General features: G+C 38.7%; 1 protein-coding gene across 1 annotated transcript in view; it reads right to left on the bottom strand.

Moving 5' to 3' along the window:
* THSD7A (thrombospondin type 1 domain containing 7A) overlaps window positions 1-17,694 on the bottom strand; it is a 442,804-nt gene that overhangs the window by 207,713 nt on the left and 217,397 nt on the right. The window contains exons 3-4 of the mRNA XM_060108907.1: window positions 4,206-4,454; window positions 1,080-1,261 (exon numbers count right to left, since the gene is read on the bottom strand). Of these exons, the coding sequence (XP_059964890.1) occupies window positions 1,080-1,261; window positions 4,206-4,454 (431 nt within the window). The remainder of the gene's footprint in view (window positions 1-1,079; window positions 1,262-4,205; window positions 4,455-17,694) is intronic.

Raw genomic sequence — 17,694 nt, 5'->3', positions numbered from 1 at the left:
CAGCTCAAGTTCCACCTCCTTTGTGAAGGTTCCTCTTTCTATGATCTCACTATGGTTATTCTAAAACTCAGTTATAATGCATATCATACTGCATTATAACTATTGGGCTGTTTGTGTGCCCTCAAGATGACCGTGAGCATTTTCCTGACATGAAGCTTGTATTGATATTTTTATCCTCACCACCATACACAATTTTTGGAACTCTCCTGGCAAGTAATCAATATATGTTGAATGTATTAGTGATAGAAGTCCTGCAATCCCTCAGGTAGTGAAATGTAAGAGGGTCTGCTTACAGCATTGCTTGAAAAGTCTCATATTTGTATGGACTAAAGGGCTACTAATTGAATATGAACTTGATCCAATAATGATTAGAATTTTAGAGTTGAGACAGGGCAGAAGTTGAGACACAGATGTAGAGAACAAATGTGTGGACACCAAGGGGGGAAAGCCGCAGTGGGGTGGTGGTGGTGGTGTGCTGAATTGGGCAATTGGGATTGACATGTATACACTGATGTGTATAAAACTGATGACTAATAAGAACCTGCTGTATAAAAAAATAAAATTAAATTTAAAAATTAAAAAAAAAAGAAGTCATGCCTTTGGGTTAAAGACTTTTTCCTGTAGTTTTATTCTGTATTTATTTCTTTTAAATTCAAATTGAAATTTTCACTCAATACCATAATTAACTTATTTTTTCAACCCCATTATAAACAGCAAAATAAGGTGTTCTTTTTACAAGCACATTTTACTTCTTCTTATATGAAGAAAAGAAAATTTGGGCTTTGGAACACATATTTGCATTCTATATGTATCCTTACGAGATACATCTTTATTCTATTTTTATAATTAATTACTCCTACTAAAGAGAGGTTTGTCAGTAAATCAGAACGGACCAAAGAGGGAACTGTATTAATTATTTTTACAACCATAATTTAGACTACTGTTCACCATAGTCAATATCAGCCATAATGTGAACAGAAATATGACTCTTCCTGCCCCAAACGGCTACATATATACCCCTGCAGGATGATCCCACTCTTGGTCTCCACAGTTGAGTACTTAAGAAGAAAACAGTTTACCTTCTTTGTCCTTGTTGGTGTTTAAGTGTGAGAGGAGGTCCTCGTTGGCCTGCACGCAGTACACCTCTCGGGTCTGGACCCCTCCTCCGCAGAGGGCCGTCTGGTTGCCCCTCCTCTTGTCCTGCTGACTGAGCAGAGGGTCCACACGGCACTCGGTCCACTCTGTAGTCCTCCAGCCATACCTAGATAAAGAAAATGATGGCAGTGGCAACCTGTTTACTGAATAAAACTTTTCTCCACTCCTAATTTTTGTTCCTCAAAAAGATTCATCTGGGGCTTCCCTGGTGAAGCAGTGGTTGAGAGTCTGCCTGCCAATGCAAGGGACACGGGTTTGAGCCCTGGTCTGGGAAGATCCCACATGCCGTGGAGCAACTAGGCCCGTGAGCCACAACTACTGAGCCTGCGCGTCTGGAGCCTATGCTCCGCAACAAGAGAGGCCACGACAGTGAGAGGCCGTGCACCGCGATGAAGAGTGGCCACCGCTTGCCGCAACTAGAGAAAGCCCTCACACAGAAACGAAGACCCAACACAGACAAAAATAAAACAAATAAAATAAATAAAAATTTATTTAAAAAAAGATTAATCTGAAATACCCTTTCCTCTTGAATTAATCTTAGACTACATCTAAGGTGCAGGTTCAGTTTCAATTCCTTCCTCTACATCCTCACCCCGCTCCATTTAAAGAGGGGTTAAATTTAAGATGATCCAGTTTTAATTGCAACTACTGGAAGTTACTTATAAATATTTTATGAAAAGAGAGCATAATGCTGAAAACATGAGATTTTATGTTCAATTAAGCTGAACTCAGGCTTGCCCTTTCTTGATGCTTATAAGCAAAGGAAGGTTGAATCTGAGAATGGAACACATTCTAAATGATGATGAACCCAAACATTAGTTTTGTCTCTAACAGAATGCATGAAAATTGCTGCTTCGTACTGGATCAAAATTATAATTGTGTGTTAGTAATAAAAATGTAACATAATTCAGAGTTTTCTCTTTATTGTTGAGAATAAGAGTTGTTGTTTCTTTTTTTCCTGTAGCACTGAGCATCCCTGATGAGTGCTGATGAATGTTGAAAAGAGCTGACGTTTCTAATCAGTGGAACACAGGAAAGATGATCTGTGATTCTAAATTAAAGCTCCAATAAAGATTATGATGTGAAAAAAATGTCAGGGGATTGTCAGCCCAACACATGCTTTAAGGAGATAGACAGGGAACCATTTCCCGATGCCACTGAAGATAGAAAGTGATGGCATTTCTCCACCTCGAGGAAAATGGATATTCTAAAAGCACAAAGAAAATGGCTCATGTAGCACTTTGTTTCACTTTAACCAAGATGCCTCCTTAGTAATCAGATTAACAGCCAACATAGGTACAAATGGGTGTGCTAATGTTCACCTCAGTTAGACAGAAAGGTTAAGTGGGCTCTAGGATGTCTCATCTAGAGGCTTTGCTTTGTCAGTGGTAAGGTTTCATGACAGTGAAGCTGAACTTCATGCTCATTTTTCAGTGTTTATATGTGGGGATTCATGGCTTAATAGAGGTGCAGGACTGGGGCATCAAGGAACAACACTCTTGGCATACATTTATAAAGGAAGTGCAGCATTCAGGTCAATTCTAAAAACATGGATACTTGATGCCTTGGGAGGAGAGACAGTGAAGGAAAGTAACCAAACAAGTCATTCATTAGGGGAGCTAAAATGAAATTTTTTTTTTTTTTTTATAGAATGGAGTCCCAATTTAGGTCATCCTAAGGACTCCTGTGAGAGGAACAAATTTTTAGTAATGTCAATTGATCACACATCAATGCTACCATCCATAAAGGGTTAGAAGAAAGATTCAGAATAGAGATTTATTTTAACTAATAGTTAATGATGTTTGAATATTTGAGAGGATAAAGAATAAAACACCTAGCTTGAGACAAAAATGGAAGAAACTTGTAGGAGACAAAACACTCTGATTAGAGAACCTGGCAACTTCCTTGAAACTGTTACATAGAGGGGAACACACAAGTCAGCAGGACAGGCAGAGTAGTTAGGAAGAAAACTCTCCAGAGCGTTCCGTCACTTGTTATATCAGAGAAGGGATGATTCCAAAGTGCTGCATAATTGAAGATCTTGTATGAATCATTACTATTCTTTGTTATTATTATTATTACTGTTAGAAATGGGAGGAGGAGGAACAATAATAGTAGCAATTTTCCTCCTCACTGTGTCATGGAGTTCAAGCTGTATGCATGTTCTCTAAATATCTGAAATATTCCAGGGAACCTTTCAATGAAGCTTGTGCATATCTACTGAGAAACTAAGATTCTGTAAATTGTTTCATAAATATTCTATATTAAGACTAAGCTGAAATACATTTATCACCAAGATAATTCACAGTAATGTCTTGGAGATGATATTTGTTAAGGATAAAAAGAATATAGTTATACTGCCAAATATTTCAAAATTAGTCTTATTTCATCTGAATTCAATGCACATTGATTGGGCACTTACTGTGTGCCTGGTCCTATGACATGCAAGTAATTAAAAAACAAACAAGCCCCACCCCCAAGGTTCATAAGCAATCTTTGTCCTGAAGGAGCTTAAAGTCTCATTATTTTGATGTAGCATTTTACTCTATTCAATAGGAATTGTTATATACAGTACTGAATTTTAATAGGACTTGCTCAATAAGCAATAGGAACCTGTATTTTGAAACTTTATTTTACCTATAGACTAGTTGACAAACTATAGCCAAATCCAACCTGTCCCCTGTTCTTATAAGTAAATTTTATTGGAACATATCCACACCCATTTGTTTACATATTACCTATAGCTCCAGTGGCAGAGCTGAAGCGTGACAGAGACACATGTGGCTTGTAAAGGCTAACATATTCACTATCTTCTCCTTTATGGAAAAAGCTTGCCAATCCCCATTGTAGAAAATACACAAACAGGGAATTGCCGTTAAAAATCTAACTTTCATGGAGACTGGGAAATACAGCTTGTTCAAGACACTTTTATCCTGTAAAACCAGTATTTTTTACAGGATCATGTTTGTAGAGAGAGATTTTTCTACTTAGAATTTGTAAAAGTCTCTAAGCAGTTTGGGCAGACAGGGCAGCATCCTTTATTTACTCACATGGCACAGGGGGCAATTCCATCTCCTTGAGATACACAGGGTTCTTTTTCCTCAAGTTCTGGACACTCCTTCTCACTGCCAATAGGAAACTGCCTGATGAGCCGCGTCCTCACACGGGTGCCTTTAGGGGATGCCATATCATGGCACGTTTTTGAGCAGGGGCTCCACTCAGACCACTCTGACACCAGGCACTCTTTGGTGATCACACAGGCCTGGAAGGTCAGCGGCAGCTTCTCTTGTTGGCAAAAGCTGCAAAAGAGCATTAATATTCTCATCACAGACTCATAGGCAGGCATGAACTTTGTCTTCTACACTCCAGAGTGAAATCAGCTTGGACATTTTTATTTCTACTTGGAGGTACAATTCCAATTTCATTAAAAATATCTCAACATTTACGATGTGTAAAAGCTGTTAGACTCAAAGCTAACATTTGCATTTCCTCCTATTTTGTAAGAGTTGTTAAACCACTCATAGGAAACAGAAAATAAAGGGGTTATGCAAAATTAGCTGAAACTAAGTTTACCATATTGTTCATTTTACTCATTCCAGATTTGTCTTTATTTAGAAAATGAGGAACCAAGAACTGTTAACATATGATAATTTCCACTCTGTTTAGTGTTTTAAATAAACATGCCTGGGTAACTAATACAATATTGAACAGAATAAGTAATTTAATTTATGCTTAACATTATTTTTAATACTGTTTGAACTTTAGTTGTCAATTACAATGTATGTTTATTCAAATACATCAACTTTTCCAGTTCATACTTTAATGTAAGGTATACATATGAGTATATTAATTAAATACATCATAAGCATTAGAAATATAAATCTATTTAAGCTATATTACTGTAGAGATATCCTCTAAATAGATCTCTAATTCATCAGTAAAGTATTTATGTTCAAATTCTTATCTATCTAATCCTCTTTGAATTAGAGGGATGTTGAATTCTAAATTGTAATGTCTACATACGAGGATGAAGATGATGTTACAAATGTCATCAACTACGGGCATATGCACTTTGAGGGGTTTTCCTGGAATTGGATGGCCTTGCGTTGATTCTTAGTTGAACTCTTGCCCATTCTCAGTAACTAGTAGCTCACGTTTACAAGACACAGGAGGCATGTTGCCACGATAGGGCATCTGTTCCAATGGGAGAGTTCACTGATAATTCTGTCTCATCATTCAGGTGCTATATTTAACTATGATAATCAACCATATAGAGAGGCAGGTCCATTTTAATATAACAACTCACATACAATCTTTTTAATTCTACTGGCATGTGTACGAAAATTGCATTCCTAGGAGACAATTAGAGCTCAATATGTCAAAGTCAATTTGTCTGAGCTGAGAGGTCTGGGCAGGAGAATCATCTGAGAGTGGCAGTAAAAGGGTCCTGTAAGTCAGCTCTGTTCTTCTTATAACAACAGAGAGGACCAGAATCCCAGTTTTACTCAAATGTCATATATTGAGTGTTAATGATGCATTAGATACAACACTAACCTTAGAACAAAACTTTCTCTGTGATGAACAAGTTTTCACTCTAACACTTGTGAGTTTATCCATGAAAATCAGGCAAAATAATGAGCAAATGATGACCTCTATAACTCCTTTTTTACAAAACTCTCCATGTTACTTTCCTCTTAGATACATTTCTAATCTTTCATGAGATTGTATTCATATACATATATGCATATGTTATCCTCTATGTATTACTTATCAAGTCCATATTCTATGTAGAGGCAGAGAATTAACAATCCCTTTTAATCTTTTGTGGAGAATTTGACCACCAGTTAAATACCTCCAGTTACAGTTACCTGGTAACCTGATGAAATCTGAAATATCAGCTATGTTACTAGATAATATTATTTATGATACAATGATCAATTTTGATAAATTCCATTTGCTCTGGAGAAACTAAAACTACCTGGTAGGCAGCCACAGCTTTGGGCTTGCCTGAATGTGTAAACTCTTGGAATAGGGCTTGTTTTTTGTGTGGACTTTGCAGTCTATGACTACGGTATCACTTCAAGAGATATCGGCGCCTGTGGGGCCTGAGACTTTTAAGCCAAGGCAACTCTTGGACTTGCCGGATGTAGAATTATCTTCTTCCATCTGAACTGTGCTGCATCGATTTCTAGAATTACCACCAGATGAGGAATGACTGTTGCTACAATGATGACAAGTTCTTTATCTTTCTAAGTAGACTGATGCCAGACGGCAGTCTTGTGTGTCTTGTGTATCTGAAAGTCTGCACAGCCTAAGTTTAAAACTTAATTCATATTACCTCATTTAATGCTTCCAATAATTCTTTTATGTGGGTACCATTATCATTTCCATTTTACAGGGAAGGAGTCTCTGAAAGGTTAGGGAATGTGTTTAAGATCATATAGGAATGTGTAAGTAGGGAACTGAAATTTGAACTTGGATTTTCTAAAATCAGAGTCCATTTTCTTAATCACTTTGCCCTACTGCTTCTCAGAGTTTAAACTGACTGTAAATCTCAGTTTGTTAGAGCAACTGCTGTAGTTGAGGCCAGTGCCAAGGTTACTGGTACATTGTGAATCCCATAGTTTCACTATTTCACAGCCCCAGGATTTGTACCACCCTAGCACTTTGCAAATGTGCTACTTGCTCTAAGGAGGACTTAGTAATTATGGAAAAGTCAAAACAAATATGTTTTCCTGATACATGTTAACAAATTTTAATACAGGTCCTACATATGAGAAATCAGCAACATAAACATGAGAACAGTATTAAGTTATATGATTATATAGTTTTTAATATATGTGATATATATAACATATCTACCTATTTATCTATCCATAGTTTGTTTTTCCTTTAATTTTCCAATACCATTATTTCAGCAAATGTGAATCAAGTAACTCTACATATTGGGCTTTAGAAGTACAAAGACAAGATTATAGTAATTAAATTGGAAGCATATAATTCTGCTTGGGGAGGCACAGAAGGCTATACGAAGTAGTACATTACTACGAAGTTTTCATATTGAGTGAAGGTAATCAATGGAAATATGAAATAAAAGTCTTTTCTTTGTTTGTTGGTGGGTGGGGGAAATATAGATTTTTCCTTGGCCTCAGTGTAAGGAGTTTTTGTTGAGCAGTGGAAATAAGAGTGGAATTGAAGCCTAGGTCAGATCAAGGGCAGTTATGTAGATCCAGAAAAGCACCTCCTGTGAGTGAGAACCATTCAAAGTTGTGGAGCATAAAGGACATGATATTTGTATTTTATGTAAATTCCAATAGTAGGGTGCAGGACAGAATAACAGGGTATAAGATCAGAAGCAGCCTAACTATGATGATGATGATGATGATTACGACATTAATATTTATAGTAAATATATATTTAGTGCTTGCTATGTGCCAGACACTGCTCAAACTGAGTGAGGTATGATTATGAACATGAGTTAATCACATTGAATGTCTAGTGTGAGCCATGTACTGTATTAAGTTTTACTTAGAGTATCTCATGTAATCCTTAAAACTATTCTGTAAGATGGAGATCCATCTTTTTTTTTTAAGATAAGGAAATGGAATCTAAATGTCTCACTTAAGTCTAGATAAAGTAGCAGACCTAGGATTCTAACTAGATCTTTCTGCTTATGAGGCTTATCAAAGTGTGAACAAAGGCAATGGCAGTAGAAATTAAAAGAGGTTACAAACTATAAAAAGGGGAGTTAGAAACTATACAACCTGATGGATAGTTGAAGGGGTTAAAAGAGAGGAAGGAGTCATTAAATAACTTGGAAGTTTCTAGCTTTGGCAATCTGGTGAGCATCACTGCAATTCTTCGAAATGGAGAACATGGGATAAAAAGCAAGTTTCTGGCAGTTGATAATTGAGTTCAGCATTATTATCTTGATTTGATATGGACACATCCAGTACATATCCAACACGCAGAAATGTCTAGTAGACAGATCCAGAATTAAGGATCAGGGTTTAGTTGAAAGTTCTGGATGGCTTGTATACTTTTAAAAGTCATGAGCAAAAAAGAGTTCAAAGCCAAGGCCACAGGAGGAGCTGAGTGCTCACACACTGGGGCTCATTTTAGGCCTGAATAACTCACACATGGCCTTACAGTGGACTTTGGTAAGTCCATGAACACGGCGATGCATATTAATTTCATTTTGTAATTGTGAGACTAAATAGGATCACCAAATCACCCATGCTTACAAAATTATTCAGCTGCCACCCTCAACCATTTTCTCCTTTATTCTGGCCATGCAAAAAGGTGACACTAGAGAGCTTAGGGGAACTATCCATTTTGATTCATTATGGTTTTCCTGAGAACATGCCCATCTGGAGGTCAAAGGCATAGGCTATGCTTCTGCAATGGCAGCCTGATAGAAGATGTGACGGTCATTGTGACAGTTTCCTCTTCATTTATGTGGTATATTCAGGAGAGCCCAGATGGCTAAGACTGATAGAACAAAAGTTTGGCTTTGAGACAAAAGCAGATATTACATAATCACCTTGTACCAGACACAGAGGAATCAGACTAAAAAAAAGTGAAAAAGTGGAGAGCAGGAGCTTCAAGATGGCAGAAGAGTAAGACACGAAGATCACCTTCCTCACCACAAATACATCAGAAATACATCTACGTGTGGAACAACTCCTACAAAACACCTACTGAACACTGACAGAAGATCCCAGACCTCCCAAAAGTCAAGAAACTCCCCACGTACCTGGGTAGGGCAAAAGAAAAAAGAAAAAACAGAGACAAAAGAATAGGGAAGGGACCTGCACCAGTGGGAGGGAGCTGTGAAGGAGGAAAGGTTTCCACACACTAGGAAGTCCCTTCACGGGCGGAGACTGCGGGTGGCGAAGGGGGGAAGCTTCGGAGCCGCAGAGGACAGCACAGCAACAGGGGTGCGGAGGGCAAAGCGGGGAGATTCCTGCATGGAGGATCGGTGCCGACCGTGCACACCAGCCTGAGAGGCTTGTCTGCTCACCCACCGGGACGGGCGGGGGCTGGGAGCTGAGGCTCGGGCTTCGGAGGTAGGATCCCAGGGAGAGGACTGGGGTTGGCTGCGTGAACACAGCCTGCAGGGGGTTAGTGCACCACGGCTAGCCGGGAGGGAGCCTGGGAAAAAGTTTGGACCTGCCTAAGAGGCAAGAGACTTTTTCTTCGCTCCCTGTTTCCTGGTGCGCGAGGAGAGGGGATTAAGAGCGCCGCTTAAGGAGCTCCAGAGACGGGCGCGAGCCGCGGCTAACAGCACGGACCCCAGAGACGGGCATGAGATGCTAAGGCTGCTGCTGCAGCCACCAAGAATCCTGTGTGCAAGCACAGGTCACTGTCCACACCTCCACTCCCGGGAGCCTGTGCAGGCCACCACTGCCAGGGTCCCGTGATCCAGGAACAACTTCCCCAGGAGAACGCACGGCGTGCCTAAGGCTGGTGAAACGTCATGCCGGCCTCTGCCGCCACAGGCTCACCCCGCATCCGTACCCCTCCCTGCCCCTCGCCTGAGTGAGCCAGAGCCCCCGAATCAGCTGCTCCTTTAACCCTGTCCTGTCTGAGCGAACAACAGACACGCTCAGACGAACTACACGCAGAGGCAGGGCCAAATCCAAAGCTGAACACCAGGAGCTGTGCGAACAAAGAAGAGAAAGGGAAATTTCTCCCAGCAGCCTCAGGAGCAGCGGATTAAATCTCCACAATCAACTTGATGTACCTGCATCTGTGGAATACCTGAATAGACAATGAATCATCCCAAATTGAGGAGGTGAACTTTGGGAGCAAAGATACATATATGTTTTTCCTTTTTTCTCTTTTTGTGAGTGTGTATGTGTATGCTTCTGTGTGTGATTTTGTCTGTATAGCTTTGCTTTCACCATTTGTTCTAGCGTTCTGTCTGTCCGTTTTTTTTTTCTTCTTTTTTTAGTATACTTTTTAGCACTTGTTATCATTGGTGGATATGTTTTTTGGTTTGGTTGTTCTTTCTTTCGTTTTTTTATTACTTAAAAAATTTTTTTGATAATTATTTTTTATTTTAATAACTGTTTTATTTTATTTTATTTTATCTTTTTCTTTCTTTCTTTCTTTTTTTCTCCCTTTTATTCTAAGCCATGTGGATGACAGGCTCGTGATGCTCCAGCCAGGCATCAGGGCTGTGCCTCTGAGGTGGGAGAGCCAAGTTCAGGACACTGGTCCACCAGAGAGCTCCCAGCTCCACGTAATATCAAACGGCGAAAATCTCCCAGAGATCTCCATCTCAATGTTAAGACCCAGCTCCACTCAAGAACCAGCAAGCTACAATGCTGGAAACCCGATGCCAAACAACTAGCAAGACAGGAATACAACCCCACCCATTAGCAGAGAGGCTGCCTAAAATCATAATAAGGCCACAGACAACCCAAAACACACCACCAGACATGGATCTGCCCACCAGAAAGACAAGATCCAGCCTCATCCACCAGAACACAGGCACTAGTCCCCTCCACCAGGAAGCCTACACAACCCACTGAACCAACCTTACCCACTGGGGACAGACACCAAAAACAATGGGAAGTACAAACCTGCAGCCTGCAAAAAGGAGACCACAAACACAGTAAGATAAGCAAAATGAGAAGACAGAAAAACACACAGCAGATGAAGGAGCAAGGTAAAAACCCACTAGACCTAACAAATGAAGAGGAAATAGGCAGTCTACCTGAAAAAGAATTCAGAATAATGATAGTAAAGATGATCCAAAATCGTGCAAATAGCATGCAGAAAATACAAGAAATGTTTAACAAGGACCTAGAAGAAATAAAGAGAAAAAAAACAATGGTGAAGAATACAATAAATGAAATTAAAAATTCTCTAGAAGGGATCAATAGCACAATAACTGAGGCAGAAGAATGGATGAGTGACCTGGAAGATAAAATAGTGAAATAACTACCACAGAGCAGAATAAAGGAAAAAGAATGAAAAGAATTGAGGACAGTCTCAGAGACCTCTGGGACAACATTAAACACACCAACATTCAAATTATATGGGTCCCAGAAGAAGAAGAGACAAAGAAAGGGACTGAGAAAATATTTGAAGAGATTATAGTTGAAAAGTTCCCTAATATGGGAAAGAAAATAGTCAATAAAGTCCAGGAAGCACAGAGACTTCCATACAAGAAAAATCCAAAGAGAACACACCAAGACACATAATAATCAAAATACCAAAATTAAATACAAAGAAAAAGTATTAAAAGCAGCAAGGGAAAAGCAACAAATAACATATAAGGGAATCCCCATAATGTTAACAGCTGATCTGTCAGCAGAAACTCTGCAAACCAGAAGGGAGTGGCAGGACATATTTAAAGTGATGAAAGGGAAAAACCTACAAACAAGATTACTCTACCCAGCAAGGATCTCATTCAGATATGATGGAGAAATTAAAACCTTTACAGACAAGCAAAAGCTAAGAGAATTCAGCACCACTAAACCAGCTTAACAACAAAGGCTAAAGGAACTTCTCTAGGCAGGAAACGCAAGAGAAGGAAAAGACCTACGATAACAAACCCAAAACAATTAAGAAAATGGTAATAGGAACATACATAGCGATAATTACCTTAAATGTAAATGGATTAAATGCTCCAACCAAAGACATAGACTGGCTGAATGGATACAAAAACAAGATGCATATATATGCTGTCTACAAGAGACCCACTTCAGACCTAGGGACACATACAAACTGAAAGTGAGGGGATGGAGATAGATATTCCATGCAAATGTAAATCAAAAGAAAGCTGGAGTAGCAATTCTCATATCAGACAAAATAGACTTTAAAACAAAGACTATTGGGCTTCCCTGGTAGCGCAGTGGTTGAGAGTCTGCCGGCCGATGCAGGGGACGCGGGTTCGTGCCCTGGTCCAGGACAATCCCACATGCCACTGAGCAGCTAGGCCCATGCCATGGCCACTGAGCCTGCGCGTCCGGAGCCTGTGTTCCCAACAGGAGAGGCCACAGCAGTGAGAGGCCTGTGTACCACAAAAAAAAACAAAAAAAACAAACAAACAAAAAAGACTATTACAAGAGACAAAGAAGGACACTACATAATGATCAAGGGATGAATCCAAGAAGAAGATATAACAGTTGTAAATATTTATGCACCCAACATAGGAGCACCTCAATACATAAAGCAAACACTAACAGCCCCAAAAGGGGATATTGACAGTAACATGGTCATAGTAGGGGACTTTAACACCCAACTTTCACCAAGGAACAGATCATCCAAAATGAAAATAAGGAAACACAAGCTTTAAATGATACATTAAACAAGATAGACTTAATTGATATTTATAGGACATTCCATCCAAAAACAACAGAATACACTTTCTTCTCAAGTGCTCATGGAACATTCTCCAGGATAGATCATATCTTGGGTCACAAATCAAGCCTTGGTAAATTTAAAAAAATTGAAATCGTATCAAGTATCTTTTCTGACCACAATGCTATGAGACTAGATATCAATTACAGGAAAATATCTGTAAAAAATACAAACACATGGAGGCTAAACAATACACTACTTAATAACCAAGAGATCACTGAAGAAATCAAAGAGAAAATCAAAAAATAACTAGAAACAAATGACAATGAAAAATGATGACCCAAAACCTATGGGATGCAGCAAAATTAGCTCTAAGAGGGAATTTTATAGCAATACAATCTTACCTTAAGAGACAAGAAACAACTCAAACAAACAACCTAACCTTACACCTAAAGCAATCAGATAAAGAAGAACAAAAAAAACCCCAAAGTTAGAAGAAGGAAAGAAATCATAAAGATCAGATCACAAATAAACGAAAAAGAGATGAAGGAAATGATAGCGAAGATTAATAAAACTAAAAGCTGGTTCGTTGAGAAGATAAACAAAATTCATAAACCATTAGCCAGACTCATCATGAAAAAAAGGGAGAAAACTCAAACCAATAGAATTAGCAATTAAAAAGGAGAAGTAACAACTGACACTGCAGAAATACAAAGGATCATGAGAGATTACTGCAAGCAACTCTATGCCAATAAAATGGACAACCTGGAAGAAATGGACAAATTCTTAGAAATGCGCAACCTTCCAAGACTGAATCAGGAAGAAATAGAAAATGTGAACAGACCAATCACAAGCACTGAAATTGAAACTGTGATTAAAAATCTTCCAACAAACAGAAGCCCAGGACCAGATGGCTTCACAGGCGAATTCTATCAAACATTTAGAGAAGAGTTAACACTTATCCTTCTCAAACTCTTCCAAAATATAGCAGAAGGAGAAACACTCCCAAACTCATTCTATGATGTCAGCATCACCCTGACATGAAAACCAGACAAAGATGTCACAAAGAAAGAAAACTATAGGCCAATATCACTGATGAACATAGATGCAAAAATCCTCAACAAAATACCTGCAAATAGAATCCAATAGCACATGAAAAGGATCATACACCATGATCAAGTGGGGTTTATCCCAGAAATGCAAGGATTCTTCAGTATATGCAAATCAATCAATGTGATACACCATATTAACAAATCGAAGGAGAAAAACCATATGATCATCTCAATAGATGCAGAGAAAGCTTTTGACAAAATTCAACACCCATTTATGATAAAAACCCTGCAGAAAGTAGGCATAGAGGGAACTTTCCTCAACATAATAAGGGCCATATATGACAAACCCACAGCCAACATTGTCCTCAATGGTGAAAAACTGAAACCATTTCCACTAAGATCAGGGACAAGACAAGGTTGCCCACTCTCACCACTCTTATTCAACATAGTTTTGGAAGTTTTAGCCACAGCAATCAGAGATGAAAAAGAAATAAAAGGAATCCAAATCAGAAAAGAAGTAAAGTTGTCACTGTTTGCAGATGACATGATACTATACATAGAGAATCCTAAAGATGCCACCAGAAGACTACTAGAGCTAATCAATGAGTTTGGTAAAGTAGCAGGATACAAAATTAATGCACAGAAATCTCTTGCATTCCTATACACTAATGACGAAAAATCTGAAACTGCAATTAAGAAAACACTCCCAGTTACCACTGTAAAAGAAAGAATAAAATACCTAGGAATAAACCTACCTAAGGAGAAAAAAGACCTGTATGCATAAAATTATAAGACACTGATGAAAGAAATTAAAGATGATATAAATAGATGGAGAGATATACCATGTTCTTGAATTGGAAGAATCAACATTGTGAAAATCACGATATTACCCAAAGCAATCTATGGATTCAATGCAACCCCTATCAAACCACCACTGGAATTTTTCACAGAACTAGAACAAAAAGTTTCACAATTTGTATGGAAACACAAAATACCCTGAATAGCCAAAGCAATCTTGAGAAAGAAAAATGGAGCTGGAGGAATCAGGTTCCCTGACTTCAGACTATACTACAAAGCTACAGTAATCAAGACAATATGGTACTGGCACAAAAACAGAAATATTGCTCAATGGAACAGGATAGAAAGCACAGAGATAAATGCACACACATATGGTCACCTTACCTTTGACAAAGGAGGCAAGAATATACAGTGGAGAAAAGACAACCTCTTCAATAATTGGTGCTGGGAAAATTGGACAGCTACATGTAAAAGAATGAAATTAGAACACTTCCTAACACCATACACAAAAATAAACTCAAAATGCATTAAAGATCTAAATATAAGGCCAGACAGTATAAAAGTCTTAAAGGAAAACATAGGCAGAACACTATGACATAAATCACAGCAAGATCCTTTTTGACCCACCTCCGAGAGAAAGGGAAATAAAAACAAAAATAAACAAATGGGACCTAATGAAAATTAAAAGTTTTTGCACAGCAAAGGAAACTGTAAACAAGAGGAAAAGACAGAATGGGAGAAAATATTTGCAAATGAAGCAACTGACAAAGGATTAATCTCCAAAATTTACAAGGAGCTCATGCAGCTCAGCATCAGAAAAACAAACAACCCAATCCAAAAATGGGTAGAAGACCTAAATAGGCATTTCTCCAAAGAAGATATACAGGATATACAGATTGCCAACAAACACATGAAAGAATGCTCAACATCATTAATCATTAGAGAAATGTAAATCAAAACTACAATGAGATATGATCTCACACCGGTCAGATTGGCCATCATCAAAAAATCTACAGACAATAAGTGCTGGAGAGGGTGTGGAGAAAAGGGAACCCTCTTGCACTGTTGGTGGGAATGTAAATTGATAAAGCCACTATTGAGAACAGTATGGAGGTTCCTTAAAAAACTGAAAATAGAACTACCATATGACCCAGCAATCCCACTACTGGGCATATACCCTGAGAAAACCATAATTCAAAAAGAGTCACGTACCACAATGTTCACTGCAGCTCTATTTAGAATAGACAGGACATGGAAGCAACTTAAGTCTCCATTAACAGATGACTAGATAAAGAAGATGTGGCACATACATACAATGGAATATTACTCAGCCATAAAAAGAAATGAAATTGAGTTATTTGTAGTGAGGTGGATGGACCTAGAGCCTGTCATACATGGTGAAGTAAGTCAGAAAGAGAGAAACAAATACCATATGCTAACATACATACGTAGAATCTAAAAAAAAGAAAAAAATGGTCATGAAGAACCTAGGGGCAAGACGGGAAATAAAGATGCAGAGCTATTAGAGAATGGACTTGATGACAAGGGGAGGGGGAAGGGTAAGCTGGGACAAAGTGAGAGAGTGGCACGGACATATATACACTACCAAATGTAATATAGAGAGCTAGTGGGAAGCAGCCGCATAGCACAGGTAGATCAGCTCAGTGCTTTGTGACCACCTAGAGGGGTGGGATAGGGAGGGTGGGAGGGAGGGAGACGCAAGAGGGAAGAGATATGGGGACATATGTATATGCATAACTGATTCACTTTGTTATAAAGCAGAAACTAACACACCATTGTAAAGCAATTATACTCCAATAACGATGTTAAAAATAAATAAATAAAAAAGTTAAAAAAAGAGAAAAAAACAAATGGAAAGCAAACTTTAATATTTGTCTTTAAAGAGACTTCATTTTAAAAGTTGACAGAGCGGGGGCTTCTCTGGTGGCGCAGTGGTTGAGAGTCCGCCTGCCGATGCAGGGGACATGGGCTCGTGCCCCGGTCCAGGAAGATCCCACATGCCGCAGAGCGGCTAGGCCCATGAGCCATGGCCGCTGAGCCTGTGCATCCGGAGCCTGTGCTCCGCAACGGGAGACGCCACAACAGTGAGAGGCCCACGTACCGCAAAAATAAAATAAAATAAAATAAAATAAAATAAAAGTTGACAGAGCACAAACACTTTTGACAGTTACTTTTAAACTCTGATTATCCAATATATTTAACATTTTTTATTTTAGGGCAAGGTTAAAACTGATAAACTGTAGATTACATTTTGTTTCTTTTTTGATAATTTAAGTTATACTATATAAAATAAAGTGCTGTTTCAAATCTTTTTTCCTAAAATTACTTCTGTAGTCCATTTAATAATCATATCACCTGACAAAATATACCTTCTTTCTGAAGGTAGCCTAATTAACCTCCCAAAATACCATTATCATTTTTAGCTTCTTAAATAGAAACTTTCCAGGACTCTCATTTCCTTAAGATCAAATCCAAACTTTCCTCTCTGGTAATTGAAGCTCTCTATAATCTGTCACTGCTTCCATGGCCCTCTCTCTGGTCATCACTCAGCCAAAATTAATTTTCAGTCTTCCTCCCCAGTAGCCTGCAATTCTGCGCAGTCTCCTAACTGTCTCCATATAACAGTGGCCTGCTTCTATTTACCCACTTTTGTCTACACTATTTGCCATGTGGAATCCCATCTCCCATCTTTCTTCTGTGTCTCTGTGAAGCGAACTCGCTCAGGACCTGGGTGGTATGGTTGAAGCTCAGGAAAAGTCTCAAAATGTGGCCTGAACCATCCCTCCCCAAATAGCACCATCTGACAATTTTTCCTTCTCACGGAAAGCAGATGAAATAGTGGACTGAAAATACAATGTCATAAGTTATTGCCAAGAAATGTGTGTCCCTAGTGGTATGGACATATATACACTACCAAATGTAAAATAGATAGCTAGTGGGAAGCAGCCGCATAGCACAGGGAGATCAGCTCAGTGTTCTGTGACCACGCAGAGGGGTGGGATAGGGAGGGTGGGAGGGAGACACAAGAGGGAGGAGATATGGGGATACACGTATATGTATAGCTGATTCATTTTGTTATAAAGCAGAAACTAATACACCATTGTAAAGCAATTATACTCCAAAAAAGATGTTAAAAAAAAATGTGTATCCCTTACAAATAGGTAGGCTGAATATATGCATTGAGGTGGCCCAAAAGTGACATCTGTAAATCCCCCATTTGAAGTCTCTTTGCTTAGAACCGACTTGTTTGATCCCTTTCTTTCTCGTGTCTCCTCTTTACTGATAGAGAGATAGATAAATAGATATCAATATATGAAAAAAAAGCTTTCTCTCTTTTTGTTCTAATAAGGCA

The sequence above is a fragment of the Mesoplodon densirostris genome, chromosome 9 (assembly GCF_025265405.1).
Source record: "Mesoplodon densirostris isolate mMesDen1 chromosome 9, mMesDen1 primary haplotype, whole genome shotgun sequence".
Taxonomy (NCBI): domain Eukaryota; kingdom Metazoa; phylum Chordata; class Mammalia; order Artiodactyla; family Ziphiidae; genus Mesoplodon; species Mesoplodon densirostris.
Note: the sequence above shows the minus strand (reverse complement) of the source record. Positions and strands in the feature narration are given on the sequence as shown.